Source organism: Ochotona princeps, chromosome 4 (genome assembly GCF_030435755.1).
Source record: "Ochotona princeps isolate mOchPri1 chromosome 4, mOchPri1.hap1, whole genome shotgun sequence".
Lineage (NCBI taxonomy): Eukaryota > Metazoa > Chordata > Mammalia > Lagomorpha > Ochotonidae > Ochotona > Ochotona princeps.
In genome coordinates, this window is record NC_080835.1 from 2,187,104 (window position 1) to 2,206,092 (window position 18,989).

Genomic DNA, 18,989 nt, shown 5'->3' on the forward strand with positions numbered 1-18,989 from the left:
GGCTCCCAGGCACAGCACAGCATGGCACGGGGGCGTGTGGGATGCCAGGCTCCCAGGCACAGCACGGCACGGGGGGCGTGTGGGATGCCAGGCTCCCAGGCACAGCACGGCATGGGGGCGTGTGGCGATGCCAGGCTCCCAGGTACAGCACAGCACGGCACGGGGGCGTGTGGGATGCCAGGCTCCCAGGCACAGCACGGCACGGGGGGCGTGTGGTGATGCCAGGCTCCCAGGCACAGCACAGCATGGGGGCGTGTGGCGTATCAGGCTCCCAGGCACAGCACAGCATGGCACAGGGGGCGTGTGGCGATGCCAGGCTCCCAGGCACAGCACAGCACGGCACGGGGGCGTGTGGGATGCCAGGCTCCCAGGCACAGCACGGCACGGGGGGCGTGTGGTGATGCCAGGCTCCCAGGCACAGCACAGCATGGGGGCGTGTGGCGATGCCAGGCTCCCAGGCACAGCACAGCATGGCACAGGGGGCGTGTGGCGATGCCAGGCTCCCAGGCACAGCATGGCACGGGGGGCATGTGGCGCCATTTGGCTCCCAGGCACAGCACAGGGAGGGGACAGGGAAGTACCTCCAGCGAGGGCACGCCCGCGCCTGTGGGCTGCGGGTACTCGCGCAGGAGCCGCTCCTCATCCAGGAACTTGCCGTGGCGCCCATTGCTGGCCGGCTGGAATAGCCCGTAGTTGAGCACGTCCTTCAGGCTCTGGGTCAAGGTGCACAGGATCCGCTGCTTGGCCACCCACACGGTGGCGTCCGGGTCGAAGCGGATGCACTTCTGCAAGGAGGGGCAAGGACAGCTGCCCAGGTAGGCCGCCCGAGGCCGCTCCCCTCCCCCACACGGCAGGCGGGGCTTCAGCGGCTGGGGCAGAGACAGTCCAGGGCTGAGGACCCTGGTCCTACAGGGGTAGGGACCACCCACAGCCTCATGCCCGCTCACAAAGGTCGAGGCATGGAGAACAGGGCCTCCAACCTAGGCTTGGGGTCAGGGAATGACAGAGCACACAGCCCAAGGGGTTCCGCTAGTCTGAAGGCCAGGGCCCGTGACAGGACACATCTGTGTGGACAGCCAGCCAAGTCACACGGATGGAGACTCAGAGAACCTGTGGCCACAGGGCCATGTGTCAGCCAGGACTAAAACACCTGCTTCCCGTTTGAGGCTGCTCCGGCCTGTGGCAACCCGACCGCAGGGTCCCCGTCCGAACGCCTGAACAATGGGGATGAGGGTGACGGCACGTGCTTCCGGACACGCCACTGTGGCAGAGAAGGGCCTGGCCCGCTGAGCGCTTCTTCCTCCCTCAGTGACCACTCAGGGACACAGCCCACCAGGGGCCTCTGACAGGCGCCCAACTCACCTTCAACCTGCCTGTTTGCACGTTGAAAAATGGCCAACATCAAGGTCAAACACAATTGCACTCGCGCCTGTCCAAAGGATGTCAGACGGAAGCCCAGGTGGCCAATACCCAAACACGGCCACGGACAACCACAGGAAGCCTCCCACGGGGCTCCCCACGGGACAGGGAGACACTGGGTGACCGTGACCCGCAAGGGTGACCCCAAGGAAGCAGAAGTGGGAGGATCAGGTTAGGGCCTCTTTCCCAGGGCTGTGGATTCAGCATTCAAAACTGAACAATTTATATATATATACTCTTTTTTAATAATAAAGGCAGAGTGAAGAAGAGACAAGAGAAAGAGAATGATCTTCCATCACCAAGGCAGGAGCTTCCTCTCAGGGCACCTTCTTCCTGTCCAGGGCCCACAGAGGGAGCTGGATCCACAGTGGAGCAGCCAGGACTAGAACCAGCGCCCTTTTGGGACGCCTGTACTAAGGTCCATGGCTCCACCCACTCTGCCCCAGTGGCTTTTGGAAATAAAGCCTCACGCAGCCCTCAGACCACCACGCCACGCAAGGCAACAAGTGCCAATCCAATCAAGCCCTCTCGGTCTGGGGCACCAAGCGCGGCCCGAGAACATCCTCCTGGTTTGTCTTAAACACCTGACAACTCCCACGTCTCCTGACTAAGGTTGTAAAGTGTGCGACATCCCAAATAAGGGCAGTGGGGCCAATGTTCGGGATGTGACAGAGAAGGGTGGAGAGGGGGCGGTGACCTCCAACCTTAACAACCAACTCAGGAAGCCTCAGAGGACACGGAGTTCCCCGCCTCCTCCCAGAGTGGACCACACGGCAACCTCGGTCACGGTCATTCAGGGAAGAGGCCGAAGAAGCTGTGTGTCCCTGTGGCGTGCGAGGGCAGATGGGACGGGGATGCAGGCGGGCAGCCACGCAGGTGGGTGGAAGGAAGGAAAGAAGGATGGGGCGTCTGTCCACAGAGGCAAATCTGAATGCACCACGTTACAAATGGCACGTCTCACACGTTAACAGGTGCAGTGACGCAACGCAGAAGTACAGACGACTGGGGTGTGCTCAGAAGAGAAACACACTTCATTTACCACGGATTTGCCTCCATTACACCCAGCCTGCGAGAGGCAACAGGGAGGACTCGGATGTCAGTCACACTTCAATCCCACGACTCCCATGGGAGGACACGTACTGCTGGACACGGGGTCCTCTGGGTACATCCATGGTCGTCACCTTGCCTAAATACAAGCGGGTTATGCAAAGCAGAGCTGTAGCCTTCCTGGCCATCCCCTGCCCGGTCCTCTAAGATGACTCTTGCTGCTGGGTGGGGGCGAGTCCACCACCCCTGCCTCACTGAGTCGGGAGCTGGGTGCTGGCCCATGTACACGGGGGGGCGCTGGCCCGTGTACACAGGGGGTGCTGGCCCGTGTACACAGGGGGTGCTGGCCCATGTACACGGGGGGGAGGGGGGTGCTGGCCCGTGTACACAGAGGGGCGCTGGCCGTGCACACAGAGGGGTGCTGGCCCGTGTACACAGGGGGGGCGCTGGCCCATGTACACAGGGGGTGCTGGCCCGTGTACACAGGGGGGGGGCGCTGGCCCGTGTACACAGGGGGTGCTGGCCCGTGTACACAGAGGGGCGCTGGCTGTGCACACAGGGGGTGCTGGCCAGTGTACACAGAGGGGCGGTGGCCCGTGTACACAGAGGGGCTCTGGCCCGTGTACACAGAGGGGCTCTGGTCCATGCACACAGAGGGGCGCTGGCCGTGCACACAGGGGGTTCTGGCCCGTGTACACAGGGGGGCGCCGCCCACCTGTGACAGACGGCCGGGTCCTGCCACCCAGCCCACATACAAAGGATGTGGAATGCTCAGGACAGGTAAAGCCATAGGAGAGTCTGGGCACCAGGGCCAGGGAGAGGGGAAGGGGAACTGGCAGTGATGGGTGCAGGGCTGCCTCGGGAGGCAACAGCATGTGCAATCCGTGATGATGTCGTTGGTGAGTGCATTCGGCCCACACAGTGGACGTACTGTCCACAGCCATGTAGGGGCACAGAACCAGGGGGATGGCACCCACATCAAGTGAGACCCCCACAGTCATTCAGGGCAACGGCTCCACCCAGATGGACCTGCCAGGGAGGCGAGAGGTGGCCCTGTGACAACACCATAGGAGGTCCCGACAGGCACTGCCCATGGACAACCCGCCTGACCGTGAAGCCCCACTGCCACTCCCCAGGACCTGCGGCGTGCGGGGGGTGACCACAGGACAGTGGCCTGGACACTTCTCTGGAGAAACATGAACGAGAAACGGGGAGCCTGAGCGCTTTCAGCCTAGACACGAGACACACCCGAGCGCAGACACGGACACCACGCATCACACGCGTGCACCGGAACCCGTGTGACATGCCTTTAGAACAGAAAACCAGCTCAAAGAAGCCAGACCCAACGTCACGCCTCGAGCAACCCCATTCACCTGAAACGTGCAGCCGTCAACAGGCATGGATCCTAAGCCCTACGGCGATGGTGGTGGCACCAGCCAGGGGCTCCCCGGGAATGGGTGGGGCAGCAGCAGGTGCTCCTGGAGAACTGTAAGCCACAACTCTGTAACACTCCCAAGAGAATCGGGAGGGCCGGCAGGACGGTGAAAACTAGGCCTGCCCAGGGCAGGGACCGAGAGTCCACAAGGTCCGGCCCCGATGGAGGGGGCTTGGGCAGAAGGGCCACTGGGGCCTCACAAGAGAGCTAACAGGTGATGGTGGAGACCAGAGGTCCGGGCCACTCCCTGGTCAGCAGGAGGGCTGAGGGGGCATCCCACCTCGGGGGGAGGGGACAGGAAGCAGGAGAGTCCAAGCCAGCACTCCGGGACCGGATGCCTGCACAGCAAACTGCTCCACGGCTATCCTACAGCCGCCTTCCGGAAGCTCAAGGTAGCAAAGGTTGATGCTGGAACAGTACAAGCTTCAAAAAGGCCACTCCGCAAGGCTGACACAAGTTCCCCCCAAGAGCAGACCCAAGAGAACCTGGGAAGACACCTCCACGGGCCTGGAGCCCCCCACTGCCTGCTGCTGGTCTAGGGAGCCTGGAAGGCCATCCTTCAGTCCCTCAGGGGCGTGGGGCAGGCGGGAGGCCTGGGAACTGTGCCCCGCAGGAGAAGCGGCCCAGGCAGAGGGATCCAGCCACAGGTTCTGCTCACTCCCCAGCAGGACTGCAGGAACTCGCGGCCCGTTTCCACAGGAGGGCCAGTTCGCAGGACACCTCTGGGGAAACAGGTGCCTGCCCTGCACCCCAGGGCAGGGACGGTCAAGCTGGAGAGGGGGCAGACAGATGGCAGGGCCCCCAGATGAGGGCTGAGACAGAGCTGTCTGGAATTCCCAGCACCTGGCTTTCCTCCCCTCGCCCTGGATACAGCCGAGTGTCTCCCAAGGCTGCACGGCACACACAGGAGGCGGGGCAACAGCGACAGTCACGCCGCAGGTGCCCGGTGGGTGCTGGACACAGGCAGAGGCCCCAGCCCAGAGGGCCTGAGCCAGAGCGCTTCCGGCTTCAAGCGTCCTCACACTTGACAATGCCTGCACGTCTGACCAGGCACCTTGGGAAGGAGATACAAACTCGGCACTCACTCGCGTCTCACACAGGACTCCTTCAAGGGCGCGTCACAAAACAGCAGGAAGCCTGTGAGGAGCTGATGTGAGGCTGGCTGCTCAGCCTGCAGTCAGGACAGCCGTGGGGAGGGCCTGAGCTGACGCGGGCCTCACAGCCACCCAACAGCCACCTGTCCCTCCGGGAAAGCCACTGCCTGCCCACGCTGGCACATGCGCTGGCGTCCTGGGTCATCAGGCCACCCAGGAGGGGACTCCAGCGAGGGGTCTCCTGGCTCCAGGACAGGGTCCACGTCTCAGTCCCTCCCTGCACCCCCAAGCAACGCCAAGAGAGCCCGGGACCTGCTGGACTGGGAGCTCCGGGCATCAGGGAGGGTGGTGCCCACATCCAGCCCTGCCCAGGGCCTGGCCCACGGCGGTGCTGCCCCAAGGCAACCACTTGGCCCCTCCACCGTGCCAGAGAACCCAGGTGTGCACAGAGCAAGGGGCACTGGGGGCAGCCTCCCCAACACCACAGAACTGTGGTTCTGGTCCCCCAACTCTGGGCCCGGCAAGGATCAACCCGGACTCCGGCTGAGGCCTGGGCCTCAGGGTAGTGGCCACGGCTCCCCTTCGGGAGTGGAACGCTGCATGGCCACCCTGGACCCTCTGGCGGCCCAGGTCCATGCGCACCCACAATTTAAGTAGGTCCTGCAGGAGTTGGGGGCCCATGGTGGGGGTGGAGGAGGGAAGCCGCTTATGCCTTGACACACAGGGACCCCAGAGTGAAAGTGACCCAAGGAAGGGCAGTGTGAACAGACACAGGGCCACCTGCGGGTCACTCCAGAGGCCACAGGACACCAAGAGCTATCCAGGAAGAGCCACCCTATAGCCTGCCTTCACCCCCACCTCCACATCAGGGAAGGGGGCAGGACTGGCCCAGGACTCCCCACATGGATGGGACGGATGATGGAGGCCCAGCTGAGCAAAGTGGTCACTCCCCACGCTCCCTCGGCAGGACGGGCCACAGCTGCCACTGCTCGGCACACAGCAGGTGCTGGGTCACTGTGTGCGGTGGGAGCCAGAGACAGCTCAGGGACAGCACAAGGACCGGCGGGGGGACTGGAAGGGACACTGGGACCCACATGGACCAGGGACTGGGGGCAACAATGTGGAGAGAGCAAGGGACTGGCCAGGCTTGCGAGGCCACCTGGCGGCATGCCTGCCCGAAGGCTGCAGGAGGGGCACGCAGGGCAGGGCTCCCAGCTCACCGTCTGCTGCAGGTCCGGGATGACCACACGGATGACCAGCGTGCTTGCCTGGCTCTCATCGACGCGTGCCCCGCCCGGCTTCTCCGCCCTGGCCCGGATGGAGTCATAGACGGTCTCCTCCTTGGAGCTGTCCGTCTCGGAGCCCCCGGAGTCGTCCGAAAAGCTCTGGGCCATCTCGTCCTCGCTGGACGTCGGGCTGCGCGGCATGGCTGTCTCCGCTCTGCATGACAGGCAGGAGAGGGGGACAGATGAGGAAGAGACGTGAAAATTCACACAAACCAGGAGCAGTGGCAGCAGGGAGGCTGAGGAGGATGCTGGCACGGGAAGGGGTGGGATCCGCACTGATCCTGGAAGGTGGCAGGAAGGCCAAGCCAGAGGCAGCCCCACGGCCTGAGAGCTCTGACGAGCAGTGGGCAAGACCCGCTCAAAAGGCTGCCACACAGGGCAGGGGCAGCTTGAAACTTCCCACGGCGGGAAGAAAGGCTGTGAAATCTCCTTCCCTTTGAGGACAGAGTCACAGGATGGGAAGAAAGACGGGCAGGCGTGGGTCAGCTCAGCCACGAGCTCCGGCCATAATAACCCCCTCTGCTTCAAACACAGAGCGCTGATAGGCACCGTGCAAAAATAGCAGGTAAGGACGGGCCAGCCCCAGAAGTGAGACCACCTCCAGGACCAACGCCACGAACAGGCTGAAGCCGGCAGCCCTGAGTGCGGGAAGCCACGATCAGCAAGAACCTGGGAGTCCAGCCCAGCCACACCTGGGGGCTTGATGCTGCCTCGAACCAGGGTGCCAGCCACCTGCAGTCAAGGTGCCATGCTGACCCCGTGAGCCCACCTCGACATAAGATCCGCAGACTACGTCAGGGTCATGCAAGCCAACCCAGGCCACCTGAGCCATTGAGGCCACACAGACTACAGTGGGGCCACATGAGCCGCACCCAGGCCACCTGAGCCATTGAGGCCACACAGACCATGCCAGAACCACATGGGCCACACCAAGGCCAACTGAGCCACTGAGGCCACACAGACCACAGTGGGGCCACATGAGCCACACCAAGGCCACCTGAGCCACCGAGGCCACACAGACCATGCCAGAACCACATGGGCCACACCAAGGCCAACTGAGCCACTGAGGCCACACAGACCACAGTGGGGCCACATGAGCCGCACCAAGGCCACCTGAGCCATGCTGGGATCACACTGAGGCCACACAGACCACAGTGGGGCCACATGAGCCACACCAAGGCCACCTGAGCCATGCTGGGATCACACTGAGGCCACACAGACCACAGTGGGGCCACATGAGCCACACCAAGGCCACCTGAGCCACTGAGGCCACACAGACCATGCCAGAGCCACATGGGCCACACCCAGGCCACAAACACAAGGCCAGACACTTGCAGTATTTCCTGCAGAAGCAGAAGGGACACAGGGTGAGCGCTTACCCTCAGCACACAGAGGCCGCTCGAGCACTCCACACACAGACCACCTCCCCAAGCTGTTAGGTGAACAGGGCTGGGGAAAGAGCACCCCAAACTCGTCATGACTGCTTTCCAAATGCAGGCAAGCACTGGCAGCAAGCCCCAACCAACTTCCTCCCTCAGGTGGAGCAAAGAACGGACAGTGGACGAGCGTCCACCATGGGGCCACAGTGAGTGGGTGGCTGACAGCAGGGGGCAGGGACCCTCAGGGCCTCCTGTCACTCTCCTGGCCCCGCAGAAGATGCCAGTCAGGGGTACACTCAAGCCTCTGGCAGCAGACAAGCTGCGGGCACAGCCACTGCCTTCCTTCCCTCGGGCACCGCAGGCACCTCCCCTCACATGGCACATACCAAGAGCACCTCAAGCTGCCACATGGACCAAGCCGGGGCCACAGGTCACTCCAGTCTCTAGCAAGGGAGCTTTCACACCAACATCTGGATTCTACTGTTCCCATGAAACCCACAGCAAGCAGCCACCCTGGGCTACCCTGCCCACCTGGCAGTCACGAGCTGGCACTGGGCTGTGGCAGCCTGACAGGGCAGGAGCCACACAATCCACTAGCCCCCCACCCCATCCCTGCACATGAGGGCAGCCACTAGCCTTTGGGGCCCCCACGTGCCGCAGCTCACTCTGGACCCAGCTGGCACACCCCCACCAACCCCAGGCCTTGGCAGGTGCTGCGGCCACAGCCTTGCTTCCGTGGTCGGAGGCTTGGGGCAGCTGGGGGTGCCCAGGAATTCCCAGGCAGGACATGGGAGGGCTGAGGCCTGCTGCTGCTTGGGGGTTCATCCACAGACGGCCAGTGCTCACACTCCAGGCCATAACTTATGGGACACTCTGCAGTATTGCCAAGGGCTGAAGTGGGCAGCTGTGCCTTCAGCTGGCACCCAGGGACACCTCGGATGCTAGGGGACATGCCAGGCCCAACACCTGCTCCCTGCCTCAGGGCAGCGCCAGGCAGTGGTCGCTGTCAGCTGCTCTGAAGGCCCACAGAGGACCAAGAGCACGCAGCCCATGGGCACCGTTCAACGGCACCCACCCTGCTGGCACGCACAGGGCTTAGCATCTAAAGAAAGCAAATAGAAGCCCTCCTTTCTCGGGTCCTGCCTTGTGGCTTAGCCAATAGAGCTGTCATCTGTGACTCGGCATCCCATACAGGCGCTGGGTCAGGTCCCAGCTGCTCCACTTCTGACCCAGCACCCTGCAAATGCGCCTGGAGAGACCGCAGAGCACGGCCCAGCGCTTGGCCGGCACACACATAAGGACCCCGATGGAATTCCACACTCCTGGCTGCCGCCTGGGCCAGCCCTGAATGCACCTGGGAAGACAGCAGAGCAGGCCCCAGCGCTTGGCCGGCACACACAAGGACATGGAAGATCTCTCCATCTCTCCCCACAGCCCCTCCCTCTCTCTCACCAACACCTCCTTTCTGGATCCGACCGCCATGGGCACCAAGGGCAGGAGGGACACTTGGCTACTGCCTCAGTGCCTGGCCAGTATCATCCCATCTCCTCCCAACCACCACCATGGTATCCCATCTTCAGAGTAAAACAAGGGCTCCCGCAAAATCAGCCTCAGGTGCAAACGCTGCTGTGGAAAGAGGGACAGGGACAGGAAGCCCACCTGGCACGAGGGCCCAAGCTCGGGTGACAGCCGGCCAGGCCCTCAGCCCCACCCGTCCACCGTGCGAGGGCACACGTGCTGGGGACCACGGAGCTGGAGTCGCCCACCTCACACACAGGCCAAGGAGGCTTCTGCCAAGTCCCTAGGCAGGAGTATTTTGCTGGCCGCCTGTCAGCTGCATGGTTTCCCAGGGGCCCTGGGAAAGCGGGAGGGTTGGGCCGGGGGTATTTAAGCAGAAATGGCCACAACACACAAGCACATGGCCACTGCGTGCCTTTTGGTTCACATCCTGACCCCTGGCCGGTGCTGCCCTCTGCCTCCACGCCGTGCCTTGATGGACGGCTGCAGGCTGACAGGCGGGCTCGGGGCCAGTTAACCTTGGCGCTCTGAGTTCAAGGACTGGGTCACTGTTCCAGGCACAGGACTGAGTGTATAACATTTTCACATGGACAGGCACGGACAGGGTGGTGTCCACCACTGGTGGTTGTGGGAACCAAGCAGGGGAGGGGACTTCCAGGGGCAGGGAGCTTCACTCTGCACTGCTGGGCACGACCAGGGCAGCTCTGGCACCCCTCAGGAAAGCCCTCCCCTACCTCACCCAACCACCCCTGCAACACCTCCCAGCCCAGCAGCTCCCTGGGAGGAGAGCCAGAGAAAGGATGCAGGGACCTGCCCTGCCTCCACCCACAGAACCTCCGAGGGCTCCCGGCGTGCAGTAGCCCCCAGGAGTCAGCTCCAGACACACCCAAGCCCCTCCGTCTCTTCCCACAGGGGTGGGCACCTGTCTGACCTCATGGGCCTGCAGCAGCCAAACGGCGCTTGAGTCCTGAAATGGGTGTGCAAAGGTCTGAGGCGGGCAGCTGGTACAAGCAGGATCTGACACTGACGACTCAGGCAGCGCCGGCAGGGGCAGGCAGGAGCCCCCAGGCTGCCTCCAACCCTCACAGCTCAGGCAGCGCCGGCAGGGGCAGGCAGGAGCCCCCAGACTCACAGAGAGAATGAGAGACAGAAAGATCCGCCACCCTCTGGCTCATTCTCCAAGTAGCCACAGTGGCCGGAGCTGAGGCAATCCAAAGCCAGGAGCCAAGAGCCTCCTCTGGGTCTCCCATGCCAATGCAGGGCCCCAAGGCCCCAGGCCATCCTCACTGCTTTTCCAGGCCACAAGCAGAGAGCTGGAAGGGAAGCGGAACAGCCGGGACCTGAACCAGCGCCCATAAGAAATCCCTGTGCATGCAAAGCAAGGACCCCAGCCACCAGGCTATTGCACTGGGCCCACCCCAACATCTTGAACCTCGTTAAACGTGTGACCCTGTCTCTGGCCACTCATGCCCCCTCAGGAATGAGAGGCCCAGGCACGCAAGACCTTGGGTCTACGTCACTGCTTATGGTCACTGCAGTGTGGGATGCTTGATGGACATATGCCAGTGTCCCCCCACACCTACAGTCAACAAGAACAGTGGCAGAGTGGAGGGTGCCGACCGTGGCCTCCAACCAGCCGACAGAGCAGGCCAGCTCCAGCCAAGCTGTGGCTCCATGTCCCAGGCAGCTCAGGTGTGGGCCAAATCACACAGAAAAGCCGTAGAGTTGGTACCAAAGGCTTACATGGCAGACCACACACGAGGGACCCATGTGGCTCAGCCACGGCCCCAGCGCAACCCCTGTGGAGGCCACGGGTGGTCATTTGCAGGTGTGTGTCGTTTGCAGGAAAAAGAGGCTGGGAGGCAGAGGGTGCACACACCGGGCCAAACCAAAGCAAAAAGAAGGCCGGGAAGGGTCCCTTGTGACCCCTGCAACTGGCTTTTGGGGGGATGTTCACAGATAAACACATTTGCTACCAAACCCTGTACGGGAGAACCAGGATGGGGAGGGAGGCGGCCGGAGAGGAGGCAAGGCTGAGAGACCTGGTTCTATCCAGGGTGGTCCTGGAGCATGCAGACCCCACAGACGCGCCCCCGGGGCAGCGGGTCTAAGCACCACCCCCTGGCAGCTCCACCCCCTGGCGGCTCCACCCCCTGGAGGCTCCACCCCCTGGCGGCTCCACCCCCTGGCAGCACCACCCCCTGGCAGCACCACCCCCTGGCAGCACCACCCCCTGGAGGCTCCACCCCCTGGAGGCACCACCCCCTGGCGGCTCCACCCCCTGGCGGCTCCACCCCCTGGCAGAGGCTGCAACTAAATGAATAACCAGGCCGGGACAGCGGAGGGCTGCGCACAGGCCACCTGATGTTCTGCCATCAGCCCGCCCCCAGGCACCTTCCCCCTTCTTTCCAGAATCCAGCAAAACAGGTGTGACATCAGGAGGCTGTCCGCTGTTCCAGCTCCTTCTCTCTCCCCACCTCCCTCCTCCCCAGGCGCCAGCAGACACCATTCCCACGCCATGCCACCATGCTGCCATTAAATGCAGGTCAAGGGTCATGGTCATGGCCTCCCGGGAACCTGTGAAACCAGATGCCAGCAGGGGAGGAATGCAGGGCTTGCTGCCTGACCCTGAGAGATGACCCCGAGTGGCTGTGGGCATCCAGGAGGAGTGGGGTTCAGGGACTGGTGGAGCCTGCCATTCCAAGGCCAGATGGCCAGGCTCGGCAGCCCAGAGGACGGCGGCCTTGTCCCTCCAGGCAGCTGCTCAACACACACCTGAGGGCTGCCTGAAGGGATGTTCTGGAAGCTTCTGCAACAGCAGACCTCCTCACATCGACCCCCAAAGTGCCAAGGGGTGAAGGCACCTGGCGGAGGATGGCACCAAACAATGCAGCATGGGGTCCGGCAACAGCCCAGTGCCTCCGAGAACAGGGGGCTTCAACCAAGCTCCGCATTCTCCAGCAAGCCCCGCCTCCCCTGCCCTGCCCACCATCCCCACAGGCAAAGCCACGGGGACCCCTGCCTCTGAGGCTGAACCATGCCCCCTCCCCAGATTCATCCATGAGCCCCCATTGTTGCAGAAGGTGAACAATTTCTTCCAAGCAAGAGACATCCACCTGAACCATGCTGGCCATGCTGGCCATGCTGGCCACGCCAAAACAAGCCAGCCATGCCAGTTAGACCAATCACACCAGTCAAGCTGAAACAAGCCAGCCTGGCTAAGAATAGATACCCCAAGTTTTTATGGAACTCCCACCACAGAGAGAAAGCAACAGAGCCAGCCCACATTGGCAGGAGGGGGAGATTTCCCCTGCCAAAAGAACTGGGGTGTTGCCAACACCACTGGCAGGCCAACTTCAAAAGGAGCCTGCCATGGCTATGCCACCTGCAGCTGCCGGGGTGGGCCGGAGCCAGGGATTCCGTGGGCCCCTTACACCCCCTCCCCACTCCGGCAGAGCAGGGATTCCGTGGCCCCCACAGCCCCTAGGCCCGGATGCCCCCCACTCTGGCACAGCAGGGATTCCGCGGGCCCCACAGCTCCTGGGCCCGGATGCCCCCCACTCTGGCACAGCAGGGATTCCGCAGGCCCCACAGCTCCTGGGCCCGGATGCCCCCCACTCCGGCAGAGCAGTAACCAGTGGGAGACCAAAGCAGGAACTCTCTCAAAGCCTCTAGCTTTTTAAAGCGTTGTTCTCTGGAGCTGCCACATGCTGCCGGCGGGTGTGGCACTATTCCTGTGTCTGCGATCTCTCTGTGGCTACTGCACTTCTGAATTGCGTGCAAAAACCTGAGCATTAAACCAGGTGGCTCAGGACACAGCTACAACAGTCTCCCACACCAGCCTTGCCGGACAGCAGGCTGCGGGTGCCCAGTGAGCAGGTGACAGGGGCTGCCCATGCCACCAAAGGGCAAACCCAAGATTCACAAGCTCCCTGCCTGGCACCTGAGTCTGAACTCACCTCTCTGCCTCCTGCAGCCCTCAGCCGCAGGCGATGGCACGCCTGGCACCACTCCAGCCTGCAGACAAGGGGAGGGGCCTCAGGCCATACCCCTGACCTGCGCTAGCCAGGGAGGGAGGCCCAGCAGAGCCCTGCGGTGGGCTGGGAGCAGAGGGGGCGCTGCCCCAGCCCGACACACACACACGCAGGAAACTAGAAAGAAATGGCCCTGGGAGAAGACCATGGGGGTCTCGAGGAGTCAGCTCACGCCCACGCCCAGCCATGCACAGCGCCACCGCGGGAGCAGCAGGGCAGGAGACACGAGGGTGTGTGAGTGGGTGTTTGTGTATCTGTGTACATCTGCACACGGTGCCTGCAGAGCAGTGTTATGTGTGAGTGTGTGTGTACGGGTGTGAGTGTGAGTACAGGTGTGTGTGAGTACAGGGGTGTGTGTGTACAGGGGTGTGTGTGTACAGGTGTGTGTGTGAGTACAGGTGTGTGTGAGTGTGTGAGTACAGGTGTGTGTGTACAGGTGTGTGAGTACAGGGGTGTGTGTGTACAGGGGTGTGTGAGTGTGTGAGTACAGGTGTGTGTGTGTACAGGTGTGTGTGTGAGTACAGGTGTGTGTGTGAGTACAGGTGTGTGTGAGTGTGTGAGTGTGAGTACAGGTGTGTGTGTACAGGTGTGTGTGTGTACAGGGGTGTGAGTACAGGGGTGTGTGTGTACAGGGGTGTGTGAGTGTGTGAGTGTAGGCACGTATGTGCTGGGTGGTTATGTTGGCCTGCGTGTACATGTGTGTTTATTTGTAGGTAGTTGTAAGTGCCTCTGTGTATAGGGGTGTGTGTATGTGTCTGTCTGCAGGTGTGTGTGTGTAAATCAACAGGTTGTATTTTTAGTGTGGGGTTCACGGGAAACAGCTAAGCGTACAGGATTCACACAGATCCGTGTCTGCAGCTCAGGCAAGCAACTTCCTGCATCCCTGGACCAGCTCTGCCCAGCAGGGCCCCCAGGCACTGGGCCTTCCCACCCAGCCCAGCACGCACGGAGGTCCCTACCGGGAAAGGAGTCGAGGTGTGGAGGCGGCTTGCCCACACTGGCCGGCTGACCTCAGGATGGGACATGACATGTCACGTGGTCATACCCAAAAGAGCCCAGGCTCAGCTTCCCTTTGTGTTTGCAAACCAAGGGATGCTGGGACCAGCCGGGGCGCCTTAGCCTTGCCCGTTCTGAACGCACTGCAGTATGACGGCCGGCACATGGCGCTCCACTGGGCCTGCCTGCAGAGACAAGTGCACTTTCCAAACGCTTGTAACAGCCGGGCCAGCAGCCAGGAGCTCCCTCCAGGTCTCCCTGGATGGCAGGGGCCCCAGCAGACAGCCGAAGCAGCTGCCTACATACGGGGTGTGCAGCAGCAGGGAGCGGGAACCAGGAACTGACCCGGGCTCCAAGCCAGGCACTCCGCGATGGGACGTGGCCTCGCCACCCACGCCACACACTCCACCCCACGCTGATTGTTACGTATCTGAGTACAAGAGCCAGGATTCACCTGATGTCCTAAAAAAAAAACCCTGTAATGGGATCAAGTTTTAAACACTTAACACACAGATGTTCCCACTTTACACTGATTTAAAATGACAGTGTTCATGTTAAAGTCTATTTTGCCTCCCAGTGGATAATGTGAGCCAGTGAAGTAGATGTTAATGCGTTCATGACAAGTATTTAACAGCCTATACTTGTACGAAAACCTGCCCAGATAAAGCTTAGAATGCAGAACATCTATAATCCTGGGAGGTAGGGCCGGTGCAATGGCTCAGCAGCTCTCGGCTCCATCCCAGCCGGGGCAGCCACAGCCACGCGCCATCGGCGAGCAGCCACTACGGTCCCTCCTGGAGGAGACAGCAGCACCCTGACCATCCAGCTACCACTGTGCGCCACCACTCCAGGGCAGACCTGAGGGGGAGGTGATGGGCCACTAGGGAGAGGGGACTCCCGGGACATCACAGTGGACGTACCGACTCCCTCCCCAGCTCACTTGGGCCTCAGTGCGAGGTACCCAGGTGGGGGTTCTGTGGCACCTGCTCCCTGGGGTGGCAGCGCCGGCCACTCCCGAGGTCCCACCCTGCCCTGGGCTTGCAGACGGGACAGTGCCATCTGCCTGTGCCCCCGCATGGTCATCCCCACTCACGTCTGTGTCCTCAGCTCCACTTCTCCTTAGGACCTGGTGCCTGGGGGGAAGGGTCACCCCTGACCTCGCGGACCATCATCACTCCCAACAGTCACACGCCAAGTCCCTAGGCACTAGGGCCTCACCTGGGAAACTCAAGGGAGGGGCTCAGGAGGCCCACAGCGACCCATACTCCTTCATCCCGACCTATGACCACTGCACCCCGGCCAACTGCCGACTAGGCCTCTGGGAGCCATCTGCTCCCCCATTCACAGGAGAGACACCTGCCCCAAGCCCCTGCCTGCAGCAGCTGCCTGAGTGCTGGGCAGTCCCAGAATTCCTATGTATTTATTTACTTTCCTTTGTAAGACTGAGACAGAGGCAGTGAGAGAGAGGTGTCTTCCATCTGCTGGCTCGCTCCGCAAACGGCCACAATGGTACCAACCCAGGAGGCAGGAGCTTCTTCCGGGGTCTCCCACGTGGGTGCAGGGGCCCCAGAACTTGAGCCAATTTATGCTGCTCTCCTACATGTGTCAGAGGGAGCTGGATGAGAAATGGAGCCGCTGGGACTTGAACCAGTGCCCACACGGGACACTGGGGCAGGGAAGGGGATGTTGCAGGCAGTAGCTTTACCCTAGGCCTCATGCCAGGCCTCACACCAATGTTTTAAACGAAAACACAGGGTGCAGGTTAATGGACCCGGCCCAGACACCCTGGCAGCCAGCGGAAAGGTGCCTTTGTGGATGTGAGCGTGCCGCTTGGCGTCTGTTCGTAAAGCAGTGGACAACGAAACGTGTGCTCACCAAGGCCTTCTCTCGGGCCCCTGCTAGAGGGGCCAGGAGACGCAGGAACCAGGGAGGGATGTCACTGCGGCCCGGCCATCCGCGCAGGGAACCCACGGAACTGCCTGAGGACCTTCTAGAACATGCTGTGGCTGAGCTGGGGAGACACTCCCAGGTCAGCCAGAAGTCCGCGTAGCCTGTCCTACCTGCTTCAAAAAAAGTCTGTGAAACCAAACTTGCTTATCTTGAAAGTTCTAGAAAACGGGGGGGGGGGGGGGGGGGGGAGGGGAGGGCTGTAAAATTCTTTGTCTAGATGCTGTCTGTAAGTGACCGACTCTTGAGAGGCATCCAAGGGACTCATGCTTTTGCCAGTGGTCTTCATTGCCAGGGTACCAGTCAGCAGGGCAACGAGTCCACTCCCCACCCCGGCAGTGACCCCCAGCAGGCCTCCGACCCTGCAGAGTCGGCAGCCCCCTTACAACAGATCAGAACCAAGTCTGGCAGCCAGCCAGGGTCGGTCACAGGCCAGCAGGCACCGGCCATGCCGGCTCAGACCCCGCTGCACGCCTCGGGCCGGACCACAGGCCCGGGAAGTGGGACAGAGCCCACAGGGCATCCCAGTGACCAGCGAAACCGCCCAACAGGACGGCACACGGGCCTGCGGGCCCAGGGGAGGACCCGTGGATGTCCTCACGGCACAGCTGACGGTGACTGCAAGAAAGGCCAGACAAGAACCATGCTGCTTCCAAATTCAGCCACTAATGCTTGCCCAGCCGTGCCTGCAGAAGACAGCGGCGGCCCTGGCCGGAGGGCATCAGCACCCCGGCCTGGTGAGGCTGCAGGAGACCCCCCCCAGTCCCCAACCCTGGCTGGGGCTCGGCTCAGCAGGAAGGAGCTGATGCTCACTCCACCATGGTCCCCCCCAGCAACTGGGGGGGCACGCCAGAACACACAGGCGACAGTCCCCTTGGGGGCCGCTCTCCCGACCAAGCCACTTTGTGCTTGAGCACATCAGACCACACACTGCAAGTGGGGCTCACACCCAGCTCCAAGGCCCCTTCTCAACAGGTCGTGTGCAGCCGAGGGACGGGGTTGAGCCAAAGCTGCCAGCACCCACAAGGCTGTGAGCCTCAAACTCCAACACGCATGAGCCCCTGCGCCCTGGGGGAAACAGTGGGAGCCCAGCCACGTCTGCCACCTGTCACTGCAATGACACACAGCTACGTCCCCACACGCGCACCTGCCCAAGCCCCGGGCCTGCCTCCCCAGGCTCCTGCTGCTACGACAGGAAACGACCCACTCCTCACCTCCTTCCACATGCACAAGTGCACCTCGTGAGAGACCCTCCGTGAGCTGGTCGGAGACACAGGGACAGGCAGGCGTGTGGCCTCACATCAGGGTACCAGGGCTGGACCCCCGGCTCTCCTGCCTACATGAATGCTGGGGGAGAAGCAGCAGCGACCGCGATGCCACTGAGTTCCCAGCTGGAGTTCCCAGCTGGCAGCACTGGCACAGCCCAGTCCCAGGTGCCGCAGGCACGCGGGGAGTGAACCAGTGGGCAAGAGGTCTACGCATCTCACCAACATTTTACTTTAAAAAAATAACAAAATGCTTTGCACGGCATCCGCCTACCGCCCCTCCAAGCTCAGCACGCTGGACAGCGTCGGACACGTCCCCATGTCCACGGGGTGCCGTGCTCACCCCAAGGCCCGCCGGCCCAGGAGAAGACGGCACGGCATCGTGCCAACCTGGGCAGGGATCCAAACACCATGGCAGGAGCACGGGATCCACACAGCACACGGAGAAAACCCTGGGCAGGCTGGGCTGCGTTTCTGGAACACCCAGCTCACAGTAACCTCCCTCCTAAGCACCTGGGTCCCCCATACACACCAGAACCCACAAGACACGGTCTACCCGGGAGCCACTGGGAATGCCAGCCATGCCCAACAGGAGCAGGCATGACAACAGCGCCCAGCACTGCAGCAGGGTCGCCCTGGAGACGTGGCATCCTCCACCCCAACAGGAGCAGAGCCCCACGCCTTCCTGGGGAGGGGACAGGGCAGCATCCTGGGGCACTCCCCCCTGCTAACTCTCTCCCACCAGGCCTGCCACCTGCACTGGGGGATGGCAGAGCCCGAGAGAGGGCCTCCGTAAGCCCTCGGGCAAGCAGCCGGCAGGCGCCTTTCAAAGACCCAGAAGGCAATTTCCCAGCCACGGGGCGCACCCACACTCAGCCCCTAGCAGCGAGCACTTAAAGCTGGGAGACTCAGTCGCCAGCACCCGGCCGTGACCCCCACCGGCAGAGCGGGCTGCAGGTAACTGCTCACAGCGGAGCTCAGACTGGCAGAGCGCCAGCTCCCTCTGAAGGGGCAGCCTCCCGCCAAGTCCTGAGAGAGCAGCATCAGCCTGGCCGCTTGCCCGCCCCCGGACTCTGAAGATGGCCGGAGCGAGTGGACCCCAGGCCACCTGCCCGAGCTGTTCTCGGCTCCTTCCCTCTAACCCCGGCTTGTAGCCTCTGCAGCCAGGGATCCCAGCGACGGGAGCGGCTCCGGTAGGGCCCCTTCCTCAGGCCCCAGTGGAAGAGACTCAAGTCCAGGAAAATGTTAGAAAGAGACCACTGGCTTACTCAAATTCAAGAGACTCCATGACGGAGTCCTCCCGAGCCGACATCACGGCCCCCTTTTGGGCACCACACAGGGCAGCTGAGGCAGCCCAGGCGGCGGGCAGGACAGGAAGAACTGGCCATGGTTCCCAGGACAGCCCCCGTGGTGGGCCCTGAAGCAGGACCATGGAGGCAGGATGGCCCCGGGGCAGAGCCCCAGACCCTGCACCAGCAGACCCCACGAGCAGGCCGGCCCATGGGGCAGATGCTGCGGCCTGAGTCCACCACGTGGGGACGGGTCTAGCAGGACGGCCAGGGGCCAGTG

The 18,989-nt window shown here is 62.4% G+C and overlaps 1 protein-coding gene across 1 annotated transcript in view; it reads right to left on the minus strand.

The window, feature by feature from the left end:
- SHANK2 (SH3 and multiple ankyrin repeat domains 2) overlaps positions 1 to 18,989 on the minus strand; it is a 308,953-nt gene that overhangs the window by 269,192 nt on the left and 20,772 nt on the right. Inside the window, exons 2-3 of the mRNA XM_058662689.1 lie at positions 6,216 to 6,435; positions 582 to 785 (exon numbers count right to left, since the gene is read on the minus strand). Coding sequence (XP_058518672.1) covers positions 582 to 785; positions 6,216 to 6,422 — 411 coding nt within the window. The 5' untranslated portion in view covers positions 6,423 to 6,435. The remainder of the gene's footprint in view (positions 1 to 581; positions 786 to 6,215; positions 6,436 to 18,989) is intronic.